This window comes from Sorex fumeus, unplaced genomic scaffold (genome assembly GCF_029834395.1).
Source record: "Sorex fumeus unplaced genomic scaffold, SorFum_2.1 ptg000021l, whole genome shotgun sequence".
Classification (NCBI taxonomy): Eukaryota; Metazoa; Chordata; class Mammalia; order Eulipotyphla; family Soricidae; genus Sorex; species Sorex fumeus.
In genome coordinates, this window is record NW_026606078.1 from 5529995 (window position 1) to 5553249 (window position 23255).

Here is a 23255-nt window from a genome sequence, read left to right on the forward strand (position 1 = left end):
ATAAACCCATCAAAAGTTACTATGTTGCAATCTGGTCACTTTTTAAAACCAAATCAGTTTTAATCAGTTTTAATATATACTTATATTAAGACTAAAAATTTCCCCCAAGGAAGATTAAGGTACAACTTTACTCAAAATAAAATCTCTAGTAACAAATATATTAAAATAAATATGATTAAGCCCATTGTTACAAAAAAAAAGGTCGAAAAAAATTAACTGCTTACTCTAGGTGCTTTTTATTATCAATTTGAGAGTTAACAGATCTCTAAGAATGATTAAAATACAAAACAGCTCAGTGGAAAACTGTACTTGAGAATGATAGAGTAAATATCCTTATCCTACTTATAGAACCAACTCTTAAAAGCCAACTATAGGGACTGGAGCAATAGCACACAGGTAGGGCGTTTGCCTTGCATGCAGCCGACTCAGGTTCGATTCCCAGCATCCCACATGGTCCCCTGAGCACCGCCAGGAGTAATTCCTGAGTGCAGAGCCAGGAGTAACCCCTGAGCATCACTGGGTGTGACCCAAAAAACAACAACAACAAAAGCCAACTATAGTTCATATTTTTCTTTGCATACATAGAATGACAATCTATAAAATATAATAAACAAGATGATCATAAAAAATCAAACGCTTGGAAAAAGCTCCAGAAAGGCTAACTTACTTTGCAAACATTTTGTCTACTAAATCTTTTTTTAAAGGAAATGAGTATTAGTTTTTCTACATTCAATATTTTATGTTCCCCTCTTTCAAAGCTGCAGCATCCAGTATTATGATTGATGTAAAGATAAAAATCAATAGATGGATATGTCATTTTATTTATCAACAGACAACATATGGCAATCCTTGTTTCTCACTCTATATAAGAATAAAGGTTTCAAGGAAAGAACTGATTGATGTTCAAAGCAGAAAGATTTTAGAATGATCCTCTTCATTTCAATTATTTCTTTAAAATTTTCTGAATATATTATTTAAAATATAATTTTCTGAACAAATTATTTCATTAAAAGATTTATAAATTTTAAAATATGGTATCAAATCTGAAAATACAATTTCGACTAATCTTTATATCAATTTGTGATAATCCTTTCATAAGATTTTGAAGATTTTTTTATACTTTTTATTCCATTTTTTTTTTGCATTCTGGGTCACACCTGGAGATGTACTGGGGTTACTCCTGGCTCATGCTACTCAGGAATTACTCCTGGTGGTGCTCAGAGGACGACATGGGATGCTGGGAATCAAATCCGGGTCGGCCTCATGCAAGGCAAACGCCCTACCCGCTGTGCTATCGCTTCAACCCATAGTTGTTATTACTTTTATCCCTCTAATAGAATCCTTATTATTGCAGATACTTCGTGAACACCAAGTTTTAAAGTAAAGATCAACTCAGGTTAAAGGCATCTCAAAGTTACAAATCAAAGGGCTGTATAAACTTGCAGTGTCTATAAACTTGCATTTAAAGAGTTACTTAAATACAAACTGCTTCTAATATTTAAAAGGTAATTTGTTTTGGTTTGTTTTGGGGTAACACCCAGCAGTTTTTACTCCTGGCTCTGCACTAAGGGATACCCCTAGTGGTGCTCAGGGAACCATATTAGGGTGACAGGGATCCAACGTGGTTAAGCTGAGCATAAAGCAAGTGTGCTACCCATTGTATTATCACTCTGACCATGTAAAAGATAGTTTCTAACTTTTTAAAACAGAAAATTTTGTTGAAAGATTAATGAACTAAAATGTGAAGAGAAAACACATTAATAATGCATTTTGCATCATTTGCTAGAAAATAAGAAGATGCTTTAAAGTACATATGACTATGCACCCATAACCAAAAACTAAGGTAGTTAAAACAACACTGCCCATGAACCATTGACTATTACTTTTTTCAAAGTATAAACAAAATTTGGCTGAAGTGACAATATAGCAGGTATGGCCCTTGCCTTACATATGGCCAGCCCAAACTCAATACTCTGTACCCCTGTACCACATATGATTCCCTGGGCCCCATCAGAAGTGATCCCTGAGTGCAGAACCAGAAGAAAACCCTGAGAACTGGTGGTTGTAGGCCAGTTCAAAAGAAACCAAAAATACATCAAAACAAAACAAAAAAAACACAAATGAGAAACAAAAGCACAATTTTTATGGGGCAAAGTTATCTTTAAATTCATTTTTTAAGTTGGGCATTTAAAATTTTTATTGGGAGGCAAACTTGGCTCAAATATAGTAATATGCCACAATGGAACTCTCTAGAAGTCATTAAATTGTCATTAACTTCTACTTGTGGTTCCCAAGAAAAAAAATTTCAAAACACTATGATAGAGAAAATTAATCTGTATTCACTTCCTACCAAACTAATACATAGATCAAATCTCCTCATTTAAAAAATAGCTCTCTTGAAAGCAGAAAATTCTATACTGCTATTTCTATTTTAAGCTATCTTGTCATTTTACATATTAGGAAAGAAAATACTAGGGTTTCTGAAGAGTTATCTAAGAGTCACATAAAAGAATTCTATATAAAACACAATCTCTCCATAGTAATAAAAATTGTAACAGTATCTTAGACCAAGCTTCAATTCATGTTATAAAAACCTTAATTTTACAGTGACAGAAAAGACGAAAGGAGAATGTTTTTTCCCTTACTAAAGAGGAAAAAAACAAAAACACATTCTTCATTTATAATAAAAGGTAAAGAAAATTCTTGAAGCCGAGAAGACATCTCTTCCGCCTTGTTACTTAAACTGAGCTTGAGGAAATATGGAGCTGGACTTCTATTAATATTAAATGATTGTGTGGGATCAAATCCACAGCCTTACAGGTAAGAGATGTGCTGTACTGCTTAGCCACATCCTTGGTTCCTTGGATGGCAGGCACTCAATCTTCTGTACTATAAGGAAACTGATAGTACTGAGTTGAAATTTTAACTAACGTTTAAGAGTTTTTGATTCAATCAAAGAGAATATCAACTAATGAACCTATTTTCACAGAATACTCAAATTATGAACCCTAATAGATTTTAACACTTGTGACATATGTTAGGCAGCGGGCAACTTACTCAATGAGTTGATTATGGCACTGCTACAATCAGGAATTTAGACAGTGCAAAGTGCTTATGACCTCATATCAGGGAAATCTTGAATTTGAATCTTTAGGAATGTAATTTATTAATGGAATTAATGATTCAAAATAGAGCAAGAACAAAGCGGCCTTCCTCTCAAAGGTCAAAGTCATTACCAACAGTAACAATCTTCTGAGAAATCTTTTAAAAAGTAAAAATTTAAAACAGCAATTTAAAGGTAGAGATGACATTACATTTCTCAGTGCTACTCCTGGCTGGGTATTCAGAGTACAATACACTTTACAATTACAAAGTATCTTTGGGGCTAGAGATAGTACAGAGGATAGGGTGCCTTCATTACAAGGTTAGCCCAAGTCGGATACCTAGAACCCATAGTGGGTTCCAAGCACTGCCAGAAACGGTCCTTTTATGCAGAGCCAGGGAGTAAATCTTGAGCACCTCTGGATGTGTCCCATACCCTGCCAAAAGGGGAAAAACTATTTCTAATCATTATCATTAAAAGTTGTACACCTCCAATAAATTACCCCATGGTCTGATCTACTTATGATCCACTTGGCCTAATCTTGTATCCCCAGTATCTAGACCAGCTCCTAGTTTACAGGGATGGGATAAGGAGTAACAGAGCATTCTATATGCCTTCCAGCAAAACGTAAAGTATGTATGGATGCACATGGTAAAACAGAACCTCCTTGAAACTAAAAGAAAAATGCTGAGATACTTTCTTACTCTGTACTACATCTCTCAGATGAACTACTTCAATTTGAAGTTCTCCAAACAAAAACAAAATGCGTTTCCTGCCTTCATTTAACAGGAAAAAAAAATCAAGTCTTCAAGTCCTCAAATTTTTATCTTCACAGATATAAATATAAGGACTCGATATAAATAAATGATTTTCAAAAGATTTGTACCTTGGGCCCACATAATTAGCACAGTGGCTTAGAGAGTCACCCTTAAAGCCTATGGTCACAAGTTCAAACCTTCCATGTCCCACATGTGCAGAGTATGATTCTGACTGTTCTGTGGTTTGAGTCTGAAAGCTCTGCTATCTGCAGACCCTGAAAACTGAAGTGATTTCCAGCTGCACCACAACTAGTTATGTGTGAACACCAGACAAAGGGGTGTGATCTGTGATGAGGACAGTACATGTGTAAGCTCTGCAATAATCCTCAGTGAACACTAAACATAACAGATGGGGCTCAACTAAGAGTGTTCACTAGATAAATATTATGAATGCATGCAATTAAAGGCATGCAAACCTCAGAGAATACATCTGCCAAACTTCAAAGTGAACCCTGGCAAGTACCACAACTAAAAATGTGCAAAGCTCCACAGCCAGGTATGACTACAAACCCTCCATCTCAAGCAACAAAATCAGAAGGCAAGAGGTGAGGGGAAGGAATGAAATAAAAACATTAATTTAACAAAAACCTATTAAAAGCACTTGAGTGGTAAATACTGCTGGGAAAGAAAAAAAGAGCCTATCATTAAATTTTTTTAAAAAAACTGCTTAGTTCCCTAGCTCCCCGCCCTCCCCCCCAAAAAAACAGATTAAATTCTTTTAAGGAAAACAGAAAAGCAATAAAAAGATCATAAAAGAACAAAAGAAGCACAAAAGAATAAATGATTAACAAGATAAAATTTCATAGAGAGGAACAAGCACATCTAGTGGTCTTAGGAGGAGCAAGGTGAAACAGGAACCAAGAAAAAAGTTCTGTGCCATAATCTAGAAATATATGATTGAATGAGACTAAGATATAGGCCAGAATCAGAGTATGAAGATCCTGTTTCAAATTTCAAATTGAAATAGAGCGGAATCAATTAAAGAAAAGGAAAATCTTTTCCAAAGAATAAAAAGTGAAAGTCTGGGAACAGAGAGATGCTACTATGCATTTAGATGAACAGGAAAACTGCTTAGGGTACCCCAAGTACTACTAAAAGTGATTCCTAAAGAATAACTCTCAGAATAGTCCAGTGTGACTCAAAACACTCTCACAAAAGGGTCCTCTTTTTTTTTGAGGGGGAGGGTTTCACTCGGTGATGCTGACAGGTAACTCCTGGCTCTACACTCAGGAATTAGTCATGATAGTACTCGGGGGACCATATGGAATGCATGGGGATCAAACTCAGGTTGCTGCATGTGCAAAGCAAATGCCCTACCTGGTACTATTGCTCCAGCCCCAACAAAACGGTCTCAAATTAAAATTATTAGGATATTCCCAAAGACATTATTCTGTAGTGTCCAGTAAAAATGAAATGATGGTTCATACTACTGTACACTTATTAGTATTTATAAAGTAGGACAGTAAATGTAACACTAACAATATGTTCACCTAAAATTCTGAATTGCAAGCTACTGATTTATAAAACTTTATAAACCATTTAATTTTCCAAGTGTAAGTACAGCTATTATTTTGGATTATATCTGAAGCTGTCCACATTTTCAAAAAGACAACTTCAGGGATCAGAGAAACAGTACAAAGAGTAAGGCATCTTGGTAACCAACCTCAGTTAAGTCCCTAGCACCCTCTATTATTAGTAGTAATACCTTTCAATTTTAGAAAATGGCTTTGGTACCAGAAAGTGCTATGAAGCTCTGCTCATCAGTTCTAGTTTCTGTAAATTAAAGATAATAATAGTATGTATGCAATAAAGTTGTAGATCTGATAACAAATATAAAATAGTAAAGACACTGGCAAAGTACTTCACTTATTAATTCAATTAATATTTATTTAGTTTTGACACTGTGCCAGGTACTGTTCTAGGAACAAAAGAACGGTCAGGCTTGACTTTCTTAAAAAAGCCCTGACCTTGTGAAATATTCTAGTGAGGAAGACAGACAATAAACAATATAAGTTTTTGATGTCAAGAAATTATATATATAACAAAAACCAATTCAACCTAAGTCTAAGAGAGATAGAAAGGACTATTCTAGACTGGGCAGTCAGCAAAGACTTCATTGAGGAAAAACTATCATGTCCGCTAGTAGCTGTTCAGGACTGTTTATAGTATCTACATAATCTTTCATGATGACAAGGTCCAAGTATATATAATCAGATACCTTTCTATAATTAAATACCTTAAGACAAAAAAGACAGTGCTTCACATATTAAAGGTTCAAATACAAGTCTTTTAAAAATGTTCCATAGGATACATTATGCTGTGTACCAAAGAACTGTTCTAACAATTTTCTTTAGCTATGAAAAAAAATTGCATCTGCAACACATATTAGGATAGAGTCATTCATTAAATGATAACTTACTTCACTTTCAGCAAAATGTCTCTCTCCTTTTAGGCACAATGAAGATCGTCTCAGTGTCTTCTCATCTCCATCATCAAATACTAAGAGGCAAATAGAAATTACTGAAGAATTTCTCACACTTAATAAAATTACATACGCCATTTAACTTTCCAAGTGTAAGTACAGCTATTGTTTTCGATTATATTTGAAGCTGTCCACATTTTCAAAAAGACAACTTCAGGGGTCAGAGAAACTGTACAAAGAGTAAGGTATTTTGGTGATCAACCTCAGTTCAGTCCCTAGCACCATATATGACGCCACACACACAAAAAAGAACCCTGCACAAAAGACTAAGTGCAGGACAGTCAAGTGAGGTTCCAAAAACAAAAGACAACTTCAAATAATTAGCATCTTTGCAAATTTCTTTTTTTTGCATCTTTGCAAATTTCTAGGGGTAAAAAAAAACATGTCTAAAAATAAACTTTTCTGAAAAAGAAACACCAAATAAAAACAGAAGTTGATGTTTCAGTAAAAAAATCATTTTAAATATTAACTCACCCCCTTTCAAATGAATAGACAAATTTTCCTGCTAATATATATGGACAGGTTTACGTAAGAAATAGGAAACCGAATTTGCAACTAATATGTCCAGATTAATGCTAAAATTATTCTATATTATTTAAAGTAGGGTTTCTCAATCTCAGAATTACCACAATTTTACAACAAATCAGATAATTCTTTGTCATGGGGGCTGTCCTACACTCTACTGAATATTAAACAGCCATCTGTGACTCTAGCTATTTGATGCTAGTAGCATTCCTATCCCACTACTGACAATCAATAATGTTTCTGGATGCTATCAAAAATTTTCCAGGAGAATAAAATTTTTTTTTTGTTAAGTGAAACACCATGAGGTACAGTTGTAAGACTTACAAATTTTTGTGCTTGGGTTTCAGTTATACAATGATCAAGTACCCATCCCTCCACCAGTGCCCATTTTCCACCACCACAGGTCCCAGTATCCCTCCCCTCCCCCCATTTCCCCCATCCCACCCTGCCTCTGTGGCAAGGCATTCCCTTTTGTTCTCACACTCTCCTTTTGGGTGTTGTGGTTTGCAAAAGAGGCATTGAGTGGCAGTCATGTTCGGTCTATAGTCTACTTTCAGCATGCTTCTCCCATCCTGGGAGGATCCTCCCAACACCCTTTACTTGGTGCTCCCTCCTCTATCTGAGATCCCTTTTCCCCTAGCATGTGTGGCTGGCCTCCAAGCCATGGAGCAAAATTCCTGATATACTAATCTCGGCCACTCTTGGGTGTTAGTCTTCCGGAGAATAAATTTGACCCAGTTGAAAAGTATTTCTTTGTAGAGTAAAAAGACATTATTGGTAGAGGGAAGCTGATGGTGTTGGAATATTTATTGTATGCCTAAAACTTCACTATTAACAGTATTATAAATCGCAGTGCTTAAATAAAAACTAATAAATCAAAGGGGTGCAGAGTGATGGTCTGCGGATTAAGGAACTTGCCTTTCACACAAAATGACTGCAGAACCACACGGTTCCCTAACCACTGCAAGGAATTGGGGGGCTGTTCCACTCAGTGGAATTTAGAGACAATTTCTGGCTTGATGCTCATAACAACAACACATGGGGGATTCTAACCAGAATCAGCAGGATGTAACACAAGTACTTTAACCCCTATGTCTTTGACCTCAGATAGATAGATAGATAGATAGATAGATAGATAGATAGATAGAGATATACATGTTTTTTTGCTTTTTGGGTAACACCCAGTGATGCACAGCGGTGATTCCTGGGTCATGCACTCAGGAATTACTCCTGGTGGTGCTCAGGGGACCATATGGGATGCTGGGAATCGAACCCAGGTCGGCCATGTGCAAGGCAAACGCCCTACCCGCTGTGCTATCTTTCCAGCCCCTGACCTCCTACTGATGGTATTTATATATTTATTTTGGTTCTGTTTTTTGAGCAACACACGGTAGTGCTCAGGAGTTACTCCTGGCTCTGCATTCAAGGGCCACTCTTTGCAGGGCTTGGGAGAATCAGATGGGTTGCTGGGAATCAAACCTGAGTCAGCCACATGCAAGGCAAATATCCTATCCACAATACTATCACTCCAGCCCCTCTACTGATATTTTTTAAAGTATACTTCCCTTCAATCTCTATTTCTCAATGCAAACAGTATAGTATACATGCATTGACAAAAACATTAAGTACACACACACACACACACACATACACACAAAACACATTAAATCCAGCATTTAAGAACAAGAAAACTGACAATACCATCAGAGAAAATATACTGCAGTCTATCAAATATAAAATAAACTAGTTAGAAACTTCTTTTTTGAAACAGGCATACCAGTGAAATATACACTTAAAATAGATAAGATGAAAACAAATTTCTCTCCTGGCAATACTCAGGGGACCAATATGACTGCTGAGCATCAAGCCCAGGAATATTACATGCAAGACAAGTATCTAACCCACTGGACTATCTCTGCGGTGTCACAAATTTAAGATACAATTTAAAAGTGGGAAAGAATACTATAAACTTAATTTATAATAAAAACAATTTCAAATTATATTATATGCACATATGCATGAAAGAAGTTCATCTGTTTTGGTTCAGGGTCACACCAAGTGGTACCTGGGTGATGTTTCCTGCAATGCTAGATTACCCAGTTCCAAGGATAAATATCTGGTTAGCATCATGTATTCCACCCTTTAAGGATCTCAAGTCCATAAGATCAATTTTTAAGATAAAAACTATTATCATAATAATACAATCTATGGTGCTAGAACAGAAAGAAAATTTTCAGCGGGTAAGGCATTTGCCTTGCACTTGGCCAACCCAGTCAGCCCAGGTTCGATTCCTCCACCCCTCTTGGAGAGCCTGGCAAGCTACCAAGAGTATCTCGCTTGCACGGCAAAGCCTGGCAAGCTCCCCGTGACATATTCGATATGCCAAACACAGTAACAAGAAGTCTCACAATGGAGACATTACTGGGCTCGCTCAAACAAATAATGAACGTGAGGACAGTGCTACAGTACTTTAAAAATATATAGTGGGGGAGAAGAGGATGACTTTCAGGAGGCCAGACACCATAATGGCGATTCCTGGCCAAGCAGATAAGCAGTTTAATGCAAGAGGGAAGGATGCACTGGTCTTTGTGTCCTGTGGTGCTGGAGATTATTTGAACCAGCCAGGGAGCTAAGGGGCCTCTGAAACTATACCTGGCGATACCTGGAGACCATGCAGTGTGGGAGAATAGAATCTGGGTAGGGTGCACAAGCTCTGGTCATTGTAATATCTCCAGTCCAGAAGTACATTTCGAATTTTATTTCCTTACCGACAGTGTACCAACTCGCATCTGTTAACTTATTGATAACAGCTTCTTGATATGCTCCATCAAGATTCTTCACTTCCACAATAGCTCCAACCTAAATTATTAGAAAGAAGTTGGAAAAAGTTTTTAGAAAATATATAAATCAACCCTAAGCTGTTTTTTTTTTGTTTGTTTGTTTTTGCTTTTTGGGTTACACCCGGCAATACAGAGAGGTTATTCCTGGCTCATGCACTCAGGAATTACTCCTAGAGGTGCTTGGGGGACCATATGAGATGCTGGGAATCAAATCCCGGTCAGCCGCATGCAAGGCAAATGCCCTACCTGCTGTGGTATCACTCCAATCTCTTAAGCTGTTTTTATTTAAAAAAAAAAAAAAACGCAGAGTAAAATAATCACTGCTTTCTTTGATGTTAAGTACCAGCAGTTTTTCCCACCACTGCTTTAAACCCATATGTAAAATGTTAATATAATTTAAAAAGCAAATAATACTGAAGAGTTGTCATAAAAATGGTTTTATCCTTACAACCTCCTTAATAGACTCATGGGGACTATCTCAGGGATTCTCAGAATGCTTTTAGAGGACAACTCTCCTTGTCACATATTACCACTCTTCCTCAAGAAGACAATGGCAGAAGGGTAGGAACACACGGTCTCCTTAAGAGTTAGAAGGGGGTTGCAGGGCTTAAGATAGGACAGGAGTGTAGAAGCTTGCCTTGCACACAGCCAACACCTGTTCAATCCCCAGAATAACATATATTCCCCAGAGCATAGTCAGGAGTGATTCCTGAGCACAGACACAAAAGTAAGCCCTGAGCGCCACCAGTGTGCCCCAGTCCCCCCAACCCACCACTCACAAATAAAAGAATGGGGCTGAAGATGTGGTTTAAGTGATAAATCAAATTCCTATCATGTTTGAATCCCTGGTTCAATCCTACACAGCCCAGCAGAACCTAAGCATTTCTGGGAATAGCACACAAGGTTGGTTTTTTTTCCCCCCAAGTTAAAATGTAGAGCATAGGGGTTGTATTGATAGTACTATGGGAATGGCATTTGCTCTGCATGCAGCAGACCTAGCTTTGATCCCTGGCTTCCCATATGGTGCCCTAAGCCCCACCAGAAGTAAGCCTGGCCTGAGCACCACTGGGAGTAGGTAGCCCAAAAGAAACAAAAAATCTATGGCATAAATTTCCATTTATGAGGCCCTGAGCTGTATCCCTAAGACTTCATCTCCCCCCATACCCAGCAGAACTAAAATGCCCTACTAACAATCATTTAAAATATTTTTCACCTGACCAGAAAGATGTTATTTACGGATACTTTACTGTGATAACAAAAATAAAAAGTGGTCAGAAGAAACTGTTACTTATGAAATGCCCCAAATGATGAATGAATCTCTGGAGAGTAAAAACTTTGGTTTTGTTTTTGGGCCACACCTCACAATACTCACGGGTTAGTCCTGGCTATGCCCTCAGGGATTACTTCTTGTGGTGCTCAGGAGACCAAAAGGGATATGGGTCCGTCACATGCAAGGCAAGCACTCTACCCACTGTGCTACTGCTCCAGTTCCATAAACTTCTTACTTTTAGTAGATTTATTTCTTCTAAGAAAACATTTATCCAAACACTAAAATTTTGCTTTATTTTTTTGCCAAATTTTAATTTTGCTTTTAAAATTGAAGTCTAAGTGAGAGGCTATAATAATGTCCATGGTGTTGATGCACGATGTCACCACCACCGAAGCACAAGACGCTCCAACAGTATCCTTTTGGTCCTCATCCTCCTTCCCGAATCCCTCTAAATCCAGTGCCTAGTAATCTCAGTTCTGCCAAGGCCACAGGTTTGCCACTATTTTGTTGCAGGCTGGCAGATAGTGGGGAGAGCTAGAGAGGTCAACTCAAGAAAAAACTGCTTCCACCTCTCTGGATGACCCACCTCAGCTACCAGCGATTAAGGAAATGCCTGGCTGTAATAGGACTAGCAAAGTTTACTACAAGCACTGACAGGGCACAGAGGCTTACATCTTTCCACCCCCCAGAGGCAGCCATCAAACTGCACCTGAGTCCACTTGTTCTGCACAGCATGAATTCCTACAACTCAATTACTGAGGAACTTCAGACTCAGACTGGAAAGGAAAGTTCTAACTTTGCAGGAAAAGAAAGTCAGTCCGAAGTGGGTTTGAACAACTGTCACAGTTATTCTGGGTCCGCTGCCTTTCACCCCACCAAAAAAAAAAAAATCTTTAGGAAGCAAATATAGTTTTTACTGAAACTTACTTAGAAGTGAGAGAAGAGAGAGGAAGCACATGTTCAAGAGAGAACACAAGCTTCTTCAGAGTGGAAAAAGCAAAGACACAGAGACAAGTAAGTCAGATACAAGTTCAAGGGCTTGAAGAACAAGACTAAATACTGAAATTTTCTACCAGCTGATAGAAAGCAACAAAGTATATAAGGAAACAATACAAAATCTACTTTACAAAAATTTATCTATAGATCAAAATTTACAAAAATATTTTTATAATCTTAAATTTTACTAAGACTCACTTCCTTCAAAATCGGAATGCTCCTAAGTCTTAATCACAAAGAAAAGATTTATTTAAAAAATCAAGTAAACCAATTATATCACAATCAGGGAGGCTGTAAAAGGAGACAAACCTGGGGGCTGGAGATACAGCATAGTGAGCAGGGCCTTTGCCTTGCATGATGCCAATCTGAGTCTGATCCCTGAAACCCCATAGGGTTCCTTGAGCCCGCCAGAGTATTTTCTGAGCACAGAGCCAGGAATAAAACCCTGAGCATGCCAGGCATGACCCAAAAAAATAGGAGACCAAAAAAATAAGGAGACGAAGGTGGATTAAAGTTTTTTCTATCCCTTTGTAGAACTGGTTTTTGTAAGGTGCTAGTTCTAGCTATGGTGGTAGCCTAAAGATCAAAAATGCAAATAGAGAGATGTGTATTTTACAGCACCCTAAGGGATCAATGCTTCAACTACAGGCTGTGAAAATACCAGAATTCTGGCTCTACCATTACTATTATAAGCAATGGGCCAGAATGTCTTCTCTCCTCTCAATTTCCTCTTCTATGGAGAGATCTTGGGTGAATACAAGAAATAATATTAAATATATTATACATGAAGTACATAAAATGGCAAGTACTCAGCATTAATAGAGAGTAAAATTTCATTACGAATGGACTTATTTTTGTCCTTTAGATTCTGCAAGAGATAAATTTGTACATGTAATATCAAAGTGGCACTACAAGGACTGGGTGTATGGCTCAGGTAGAACACATGCCTAGTTTGTATGAGGCCCTTGGTTCCATCCCAGAGTCTGGTTCCCGAATATGATAACAACAGGAAGAACCTACAGAACAGAAATAGCCACAATAATATTTATAAAAACAAAAGAAAAAATTATAAATTTCAATTCTTCATAGTACCTACTACATAGGCAGTTTGTATTTTAAAGTTTCTAAAGCCAACCACAACAGAACCTGATAGCTACAACATCTACGTATCTAATAGCTTCATCAGTAAAGGGTTTTTGTTGCACACAAAATTTGCAATTCATAAAACTATCAGAAAAAATGTCCATTTTCAAAAAACATACAGTAGCTATCAACACATTCCCTTTTAATTTGCTCGTTAAGAGAAAAATTTTAAAAAAGCAGCATTTATTGGAATGGACAATGAGGACAAATGAATTCAAAGAAATAAAACTGAATTTCAGAGGCTGGAGTGATACTACAGCAGGTAGGGGTTTCCTTTGCACACAGCTGATCTGGATTTAATCGCTGGCACCCTATATGATTCCCTGAGCACAACCAGGAGTGATCTCTGAGTGCAGAGCCAGGATTAAGCCCTGAGCACAACTGGGTATGGCTCCCAAAAACCAAAACGAAACAAAAACAACAAAATACTTAAAATCAGGCTTTACATATAAGCAAGTTCACCACTTAAAACGTTTATTAGACATTAGAAACCATTCAGTACTTTATTGTTTTGTTCTTCTTAGCATATTTTTAATAATTTGTTTTTTAATATAGTATAGGTAATCCTTCTAATCCCTGGGTCTCTGGTGGTTGGTGGAAGCAGACAGGTCTGAGTAGGGTGGGGCTCCATAGGTAATATGGTTATAGCAGTACTAACATACAGCAGTACTAACAGGCACAAGTTACTGTTACCCACCACATCAAAGTGGCCAAGATTTGGGGCTGGAGCGATAGCACAGAGGGTAGGGTGTTTGCCTTGCATGCAGCCAACCCGGGTCTGATCCCCAGCAACCCATATGGTCCCCAAGCACTGACAGGAGTAATTCCTGAGTGCAGAACCATGAGTATTTCCTGCACATCGCCAGGTATGCCCCCACCCCAAAAAGCATGAAAATAAATAAATAAAACCAAAGTGCCCAAGATTCTCACCACTATCACTAATCACCTCTAAGACCACCTCTTCCCAAATCCAGTCTGTTTCACTGATGATAATCTTAGGCCCTGCCCTTTAATCTTTCACCTAGTAGTAGCTGATGCGAAGAACTAAAAGCTCTGAAAATTTTTCCCTCTCTCTGCTACTTTCGTACTGTTCATCATAAAATTTTTATCATTTAATCCCTAGTATTCATCATCAGGTGAAAACCAAGTGGATGAGTAAATAAAAGACTGTCCATGCTGTCTTTTTTTTTTTTTTGCTTTTTGGGTACATCCAGCAATGCTCAGGGGTTACTCCTGGCTTTGCACTCAGGAATTACTCCTGGCTGTGCTTGGGGGATCATATGGGATGCTGGGGATTGAACCTGGGATGGCCGCGTGCCGGGCAAACGCCCTATCCACTGTGCTATCGCTCTGGCCCCCATGCTGCCTTAAGGTTCATTTTATTTCTGAATAAACTGTTAATTTTGTTATCATATCAGGTTTTACTGAATACCGAATTTATCTTTTCTATCAATCTAGAGATAATTACCCATTTATCTATTCAATAACAAAACAGGTAATGAAGGCAAAAAAGAGCTATGTACAATTATGTTTAATAATGCATAATAATGTTCCTAGAATAATGAATAAATTAATAAATGCATTACCTTTAGTGGGCCCTTTATGTGGTCATCCTGAACTTCCACTGTTGAAGAATCATGCCTAAATGTCACCTAGAGATTATAAATTTAATTAGCCACCAACAATAGAAACCATTAAGCAACACAAATTCAGTAATGCATAAATTTGTTTCTATTACAATTAAAACCAACAGCTTCCTAGCTTACACAGAACCCAATCTCTATCTACACTAACTGGAAAACTTATTTCAACAACTTCCAAGACTAAATTGGTGATGTTTGACATCTCATACTTTATATTTATTTAACACTCTCAGGATTTGTTTAAGTTACATATTTCCTTTTCCCTTCCCCACCAAAAAACAAGAGAGAGAGTGGTGGGCCAGAAAAATGGGCCAAAGAACTGAAGTGCACTCCGTGCAAGAGCACTGGATATAATCTTCAACACCACATGGTTCCTGAAGCCAGAAGTGAGTTCCTGAGCAACATCAGGTGTAGACCATCTCTCCCTTCAAAATAAAATAAAATGAGAGGGAGGGAGGGAGGGAGGGAGGGAGGGAGGGAGATGAAATTCCCAGATGATTAGGTACTCAAAGCAAGTGATCATTAATTTCAAATATCATGTATCACCTTGTAACAACCTTACTAGAAAAGTATCATGATTCAATTTTGCTGGAAAGACTGAGGAATAATAAGTATAAATAGTCCAAAATCAAAGAACTAGTGCATGTAAAGCTATGAGGTGTCTTGAATTCACAACATCCTAGGCATGTCTATCTAACACAAAAGCAAGTATCATACTTTATTCAAATTATGTATTTAAGTATCTGTGTCATTCAGTTAGACCACAAACTACTTACAAGTGGAAAACAGATCTCAACATTAAAGTTTAAATTTAAAGTTTAAAGTTTAGCACAAAGTGATCAATAAGTGAAAACTAATGGGGAAAAACTGTATCAGTAAACTGTTGAAAATTTATTAACTTTGGAAGATAAACTAGCTGGTATAAACTACCATATTTGCTGAGAAAATAACTTTGAATTATAAACAGATTTTTGGAAAACAATAACAAAAAAATAAGCAGCAGATATCCATTATTTAGATATCCATTATTTGTAGGCACTGGTACTAACAGTTTTCTTCGTGTTACTAACTGCAAGGAAAGAATGAATTTTCCTAATTCATTCATTACACAGGTACACACTTCAGAGATTTGAGGTCAGGGTTAAAAGTCAGTCTGTGCTCTGAAGACCAATCACTGTTCTTATCCAAAGGGCACCCATTTCTCTAAGGGGCATAAAAGTGTTTATCTCTATAACAGGCTATGCCAAAGAGGCTCTCCACTGGGACAGAGGGTTTTTATCTAATTTACAGAGAGGCGTTATGCGTGTAGTAGTAACTGTTTGGAAAAGTGAGACAAGTGACTAAAAACAAAGTTTTCCCTTCATCTCTAATATAGCAGGAAGCAAAAAAAAATGCTCTCAGATAATACAAACGTGTGAAACAGAAAAGGAAAGGTCACCATAAAAGAACTTTAAGAGTTCCAGTATAATCAAATTTAAAAAATCACAAAGCTCATCATCCTCACTAAGTGAAAACAGAAAGTAGGGTGGGACCAAGACCAGCAGAATATAGTTTACATTATTCTGTTAATAAAATAATCTTAAGACTTCATCACAATGGTTCTTGATTAGGAGTAAAAATTAAAGTCAACCAGGGCACTTTTTTCACATATTCACCAACAAGGAAAAAAGCATACATGTAAGCATGGGGGAAAATCCAGTACTGATACTGATAACTATCAGCAGGATAACACCTCTAGGGTTTATCTGGATTATAGATCCTTTAAAGACAAAAAAATCAGATCAATCTCATCCTCATATCGCCGCCTCACTTAACTAACTATCCTGCATAGTTTCCCACTCAATAGACCTTTAAAGACTTCACTTGTGTTTTTAATAATAAGTAAACTATTTCTTTCTCTGTAATATATGATACAAAACACAAATGTACAAAAAAAATTTCAAAGAAATAATAAATAATAATACAATATTAAAAATTTAAACTATATAAATTCTTTGCTCGAGCGGGCCCAGTAACGTCTCCATTGGAGACTTTGTTGTTACTGTGTCTGGCATATCCAATACTCTCGGTAGCTTGCCAGGCTCTCCGAGAGGGGCGGAGGAATCGAACTCGGGTCGGCCATGTTGGCCGCTTGTAAGGCGAACGCCCTACCCGCTGTGCTATCGCTCCAGCCCTAATTTAATTAAATTCTTATATAGTTTCAAGAGTTGTGATCTAGAGGCTGGACAGATAGTACAATGGGTAACATGTTTGCCTTCCTTGTACAAGGTTGACATATGGTCCACTGAATACTAACATTTGTGATACCTGAGCACGGAACCAGGAGTAAGCCCTGAGCACCTCAGTTGTGGACTCAAAACTGAAAGCAAACACCAAAATACCACTCTAGCACCGTCCTCCTGTTGTTCATCAATTTGCTCAAGCGGGCCCAGTAACATCTCCATTGTGAGACTTCTTGTTACTGTGTCTGGCATATCGAATACGTCACGGGGAGCTTGCCAGGCTCTGCCGTGCGGGCGAGATACTCTCGGTAGCTTGCCGGGCTCTCCGAGAGGAGCTGAGGAATTGAACCTGGCTCAGTTGAGCCAGCCGCGTGCAAGGCAAACGCCCTACTGCTGTGCTATCTCTCCAGCCCATCAAAATACCAAAATATCAAAACAATAAAAAAATAGTTGTGTCTACTTTTATTCCAATTAGATAAAATGACTTTAAATGACTTAAGAATGACTTTGGGGGGTATGGTGCCGCCAGCAGGCAATCTGTACCTGCGAGGCGAGTGCATTAACAGCCTGATGGCGCCTTCAGACTTCCAGATACCCCAAAATTGTTGCTGTGCATTTGGCCAGACCCCAAAAACTTGGGGCAAAGTTTACCAAGAAAGTCAACGGCCAAAAGTTAGGTATGTGGGAGACACACCCACAAACCACCTCCGGCTCAGCTATAAAATTGGAGGCATGGTCTCTCTGGTTCCTGACCAGACTGTTTAATGGCCATGATCCCAGAGATTCAGAAACAAATTTCGAATCCCAGTGGCTTTTGGCAGAAATGCGTCCGGACCCCACAGTAGGTTACTGTCTTCGGGCCACCCCAGGGGGAAAGGGTGCTGTCTCTCCGCCTGCTCCCCCTTGCCACCATCCGCCAAAGGCCACTGGACAGCCAGGTTTGTGCCCACAGTGATGAGACACACAGGGCCTCACGGGATGGGGGTGGAGCCGGCCTTTTCCTCCTTGTCCCAACAAGACCCTGAGTCGCCACCCATGAACGGCCTCTCTGGCTCCTGATCAAGATGCTTAACGACCTTGATCCCAAAGACTCAGAAACAGATCTTGAAACCTAGCGGCTTTTGGCAGAAATGCATCCGGACCCAGCAGTAGGTTACTGTCGCCGAGTCACCCCAGGGGGAAAAGGGTGCTGTCCCTCCACCTGCTCCCCCTAGGTGGCTTGGTGGCCGACATCTTCCAGAGGCCATTGGACAGTCAGGTTTGGACCCTCAGTGATGAGACGCATGGGGCCTCACGGGATGGGGGTGGAGCTGGCCCTTTCCTCCCCATTCCAACGAGACCCAGAGTTGCCACCCATGAAAAGCCTCTCTGGCTCCTGATCAAGCTGCTAAACGGCCATGATCCCAGAGACTCAAATCTTGGAACCCAGAAGGTTTTGGCAGAAATCCCTCCAGATTTAATTGTTAAAATTTCAGAATTTCAAAATCATGTGGCTACTACTGCAGCTATGCTACATCATATGTTATTCATAACCAGCAATAGAAAACAAATTGTCTACTGTTGCCTTTTTGGCAGATCCGAGTGTTGGGGTAAAATCCCAAATAGTAATGGTGGGTCAGGTGTCAAAATGTTGAATGTAATCAAAGTAGAGAGAGTAATGTGGAAATCATCTGCCCCACAGGTAGGGGAAGGGTGTGGAACGTGGGTATACTGGGGGTTTTGGGGGTGCAGAATAGGTACTGGTGAAGGTACGGGTGTTTCATTGTATGACCAAGACTTAAATTCGAAAGCTTTGTAACTGCTCTCACAGTGATTCAATAAATAAAATTATAAAAAATGGAAAAAAAAAAGTAAGGTGGAGTTCATGCCCAAATCAATCAGCCTAATCAGTGGCTGAATAAAGAGCTGTACTCCTAAATTTAAAAAAAAAAAAAAAAGAATGACTTTGCCCCCACAATCATATGTATTTTTAAACTGTCCCTCCTTAGAACATGGGATATAGCTCATTCATAAAATGACCATATGAGGCACTATCCAATCTCTACATCAAAAGTAAAGTAATACCACACCAAAAATAAACAAGTAAAAAATCACTCTTTGGGGGTCAGTCAGACATTTCAGCAGAGTGCATGCCTTAATGTGGCCAACTTGAGTTGATTCCGGACACTACACCTGGTCAAGTAACCTGAACACTGCTGGGAGTGATCCCCGAATGCAGAGCCAGTAGTAAGACCTGCACATCACCAGATGTGGCCGGGAAGCCAAATATTAAAATCACTCTTAAAACTAAACTCACGTTGCATGGAACAAGTATAAAAATTCAAAACACACCAAATAAAAGTTCAATATCTAATTTAATTTGCTCAATATAACATTTATATTAAACTATTAAGTTTAAATTGTCTATGTATACAATACCTTAACTTTGACAAGTCTTTTTGCTGTCTTGATCTTGGCTTCACAAAAGGCTCCTCTGTATTTAGCACTAACATCAGTGCCCACTGTCAAATAGGGAGGCTCATCAAGGGCCTAAAAAATGCAGATAAACATAATTATACTTAAACTCTAAAATTCTATCTCACAATCAAGATCACAAATCTAATCTATTAAAACTTTTGAGTGCCAGACTAGTTGAGTGCATCTATACAATACTCTAAGAGAAAATTATTACAAAAATTATACCAAAGGCTCATCAAAACATGAAACATTAATCTTGAAATATATATAAACACAATTTTAATAGCTAATGATGTAAATTAGTTCAAAAAGGTCAATTTGCTAGAAGAATATTTCTAAAGCTCAAAGTCTGAGAAAATTACTTTTAATATTTAGGTCATAGCTACCCCAATTCAGAATGGGTGTATTATATACCTATTGAGATAATTCTAGAGAATGGCTCAGAGGAGGGAAATTACAAACATTTAAACTGGCAAATCAAATCTGTAAAGTGTCAAAAACTATTTTAACATAGGTTCACCTTCTGCTGAATAATAATTTAAGTTTCTTCATGTGATTTACTTCTTTGTTTAAATTTTTTTTATTTTAATGAATCACCATGCATCATGTGATTTAGTTCTTAATGTAGTATCTCTGACATTAAAATCATATACATTTCTGCAGAGGACATATATTTATACTGAAAGTTCTATTTATATTATGGTCAAGATGTTTATAGTAAGGCCAACCCCAATATGGATTCCTAGCACCACATGGTACTCCTAGCATCTCAAGGTACAGCCCTAAAAGCACTTAAGTACCAACAGAATGATCCAGATAAACCTCAAAACCCCAGGACCAAAGAAACAACGTACCCACTCACCCAACACTGAGCTACCAAGGCAGGTTAATTGAAAGTTAGATAATTTCCCTCTCTATTTGTCCAAAGAAGACTATTTCTCTAAATAATACACATTAACATTCTGTACAAATTCCATGAGGTAGGAAACGCTGTTATATAACAATAATAAAAATAACAATTTTAATTGACTATTGCTATAAACGTGCTAATAGTTGTGACCAAGACACATAGGTGTGATCAACAATTTCAACTGACTAAATATAAATTAGTTCTAACAGTCGTGACCAATACACGTAAGTGTGAGGGTCAGAGAGACAATACTGGAATTAAGGTACTTTCTTTGCACATAGTCAACCCTGGTTTGGTCCCAGCACCATACATAGTTCCCTGATCACCTTTCAGGAGTGACCCCTGAACACAAAGCCAGGTGTGGTACAAGAACAAAAAACAAATATATTCCAAGATAAGCTAGAAACTTTAAGAATATCAAAGAAACACTACTCCAAAAATTTCAAAAAACTATCAATGCATTTTATAGTCCAACTAATACTCCGCATTATTCTAAAAAAAAAAAAAACCCAAATGGGCTCATTATTCTTTGGAACTTGAAATCTCTTCCATAAACACATCTTGCCTGATGGGCAGTGTCCTTTTATATCACAGTGCTAAAACATGAACAACTGGTGAGAAAACAAACTAAAATGTAGGAAATAAAAATCAACTAAAAAGTACACATGTACATGGACTGAGGATGAAGCAAATATTTCATTTTTTAAACAAATCACTCCCACCACTCCCCACCCCCTTTGGGTCAGAACTAGCAGTGCTCAGGGGCTTACTTTTGGTTCTGTCCTCAGGGTTTATTCCTGGCTCTGCCCTCAGGGAACACTAATGGGAGGCTCAGGGGATCATATGGGGTGTCAGGGATTGAACCCTGGTAAGCTACATGCAAGGTAAGGACCCTACCTGCTGTACCATCATGCGAGACCCAGCACAGGCATTCAAAGCAGACAAACCAAGTCCAGATCCCAGCTCTATTCCTTTTACTAGCTAGATGAGTTGCAGGCTACTAAAACTCTCGCTAAGCTCCACAAGAGAAAAACAAGGTAAAGACTAGAAATCACATGAGTTGTAATGCCTGAAGTATATTCCTATTAACAATTACTCAGTACTAATGAAACAGTGTGGACTATCATTCCGGTGCAAATTAAGATTTAGCACTCTACTTTTTACTTTTTAAAATGTGGGAGAAAACGCCTCATTCTAAGTAATTTATCACCATAAAAAAGTACAAAGTTTGTCAATTATTGAAATTGAATAATAAATACTTTGCAGTAGTAGCTGGGCTGGAGCGATAGCACAGCGGGTAGGGCGTTCGCCTTACAAGCAGCCAACATGGCCAACCCGAGTTCGATTCCTCCGCCCCTCTCGGAGAGCCCGGCAAGCTACCGAGAGTATTCGATATGCCTGACACAGTAACAACAAAGTCTCCAATGGAGACGTTACTGGGCCCGCTCGAGCAAATCGACAATCAACGGGAGGGCCTTTACCTTTACCTTTACCTTTGCAGTAGTAGATACAATGAAAAAAAACAATTCAAAAATGTTTGGTATTGTGTTAATGCCTTTCACATGTTATACTTTTCCACTCTACAAATGTGAAAATAAAGACCTAGGTGTCATTACACATAGGGAAGAAAGTGTAGTATAGAAACAACTGTTGGGGCTGGAGTGATAGCACAGCGGGTAGGGCGTTTGCCTTGCACATGGCCGACCCGGGTTTGATTCCCAGCATTCCATATGGTCCCCTGAGCACGGCCAGGAGTAATTCCTGAGTGCAGAGCCAGGAGGAACCCCTGTGCATCGCCAGGTGTGACACCCCCAAAAAAGCAAAAGTAAGTAAATAAATAAAAACAACTGTTAAGAAGGAGTAAGCTTTGGAAAAGGCAGAACGGAAGACTGTGTATATGACTGTTATTTTTTTCTAGTCTTCCAAAGATCCAATATTTAAAATAAAAACTTTCTGCTTACTTACAAGTGCATCTTTGTGTTTTAAAATATATTCTAACAAGCATTTTAAACATTCCAAAGAAAATAGAATAGCATAATAAACCCCCAGTACACTAATATTTGTCTTCAACAATTAATTTATAGACATTCTGTCTCATATGTATACTACCTATTCCTAAACCTTGTTTGATTACAATTGTTATGCATCATGGCTTACAAAGCAATAACCCCAGATTAACATGAATTTATCGTATTATTTGCTGTAGCAATTGGCATTGTAGAGTACATATATCTAGTACTTTCTATGTTCTATAAAATAATGATTATATCGATGCATCAGTATTATAATAGTTAAAACCAGACTTCTTGCCAGGGATGTGGCTCAGTAATCAGAGCATACACTCCTTATGTGTTAGAATTACTGTATTTTGGCTCAAAACAGAAGTATACAATCATGTTAACAGATTAAGATATAGAAGTACATATAAGTTAACGAAGTTAACGAAGATTCCTTTAACCAACACCAACACCAACTCTGCTAGGCATACATGTTTAACGACCAGAACAACTTTTAGTTCTGCTTCCCTGATTTTAGAAATATAGATCACCTCAGAGGCTAAAATAAAATGTTTTTATGTAGTATCTCGATGACAAAAAGGAAAGTATTAAATTACATCCCCTTTGCTAAGCAAACAATACCATTTTTCTAGTTGTCATGGCAACAGTTCAGTTATTCAGTACACTTACACATTTTATTTTTCTCGTCAATCAACTATGTGCCCTAACTAATACCTGAAAGCATTAAAACATGGGGACACTACACCAAGGAAGCATAAGCCATTTTCCTATTAGCTATAATCCTTGAAGAAACCAAAATGCAAGGGAAACAAAAAAGTGTATGATGAT

General features: G+C 38.1%; 1 protein-coding gene across 5 annotated transcripts in view; it reads right to left on the bottom strand.

The window, feature by feature from the left end:
• The window catches only part of ARID4B (AT-rich interaction domain 4B), a 142826-nt gene that overhangs the window by 72911 nt on the left and 46660 nt on the right, over nucleotides 1-23255 (bottom strand). For all 5 annotated transcript variants that reach the window (XM_056113646.1, XM_056113647.1, XM_056113649.1 and 2 more), the window contains exons 3-6: nucleotides 19461-19571; nucleotides 14764-14829; nucleotides 9697-9787; nucleotides 6341-6420 (exon numbers count right to left, since the gene is read on the bottom strand). In XM_056113646.1, the coding sequence (XP_055969621.1) occupies nucleotides 6341-6420; nucleotides 9697-9787; nucleotides 14764-14829; nucleotides 19461-19571 (348 nt within the window). The remainder of the gene's footprint in view (nucleotides 1-6340; nucleotides 6421-9696; nucleotides 9788-14763; nucleotides 14830-19460; nucleotides 19572-23255) is intronic.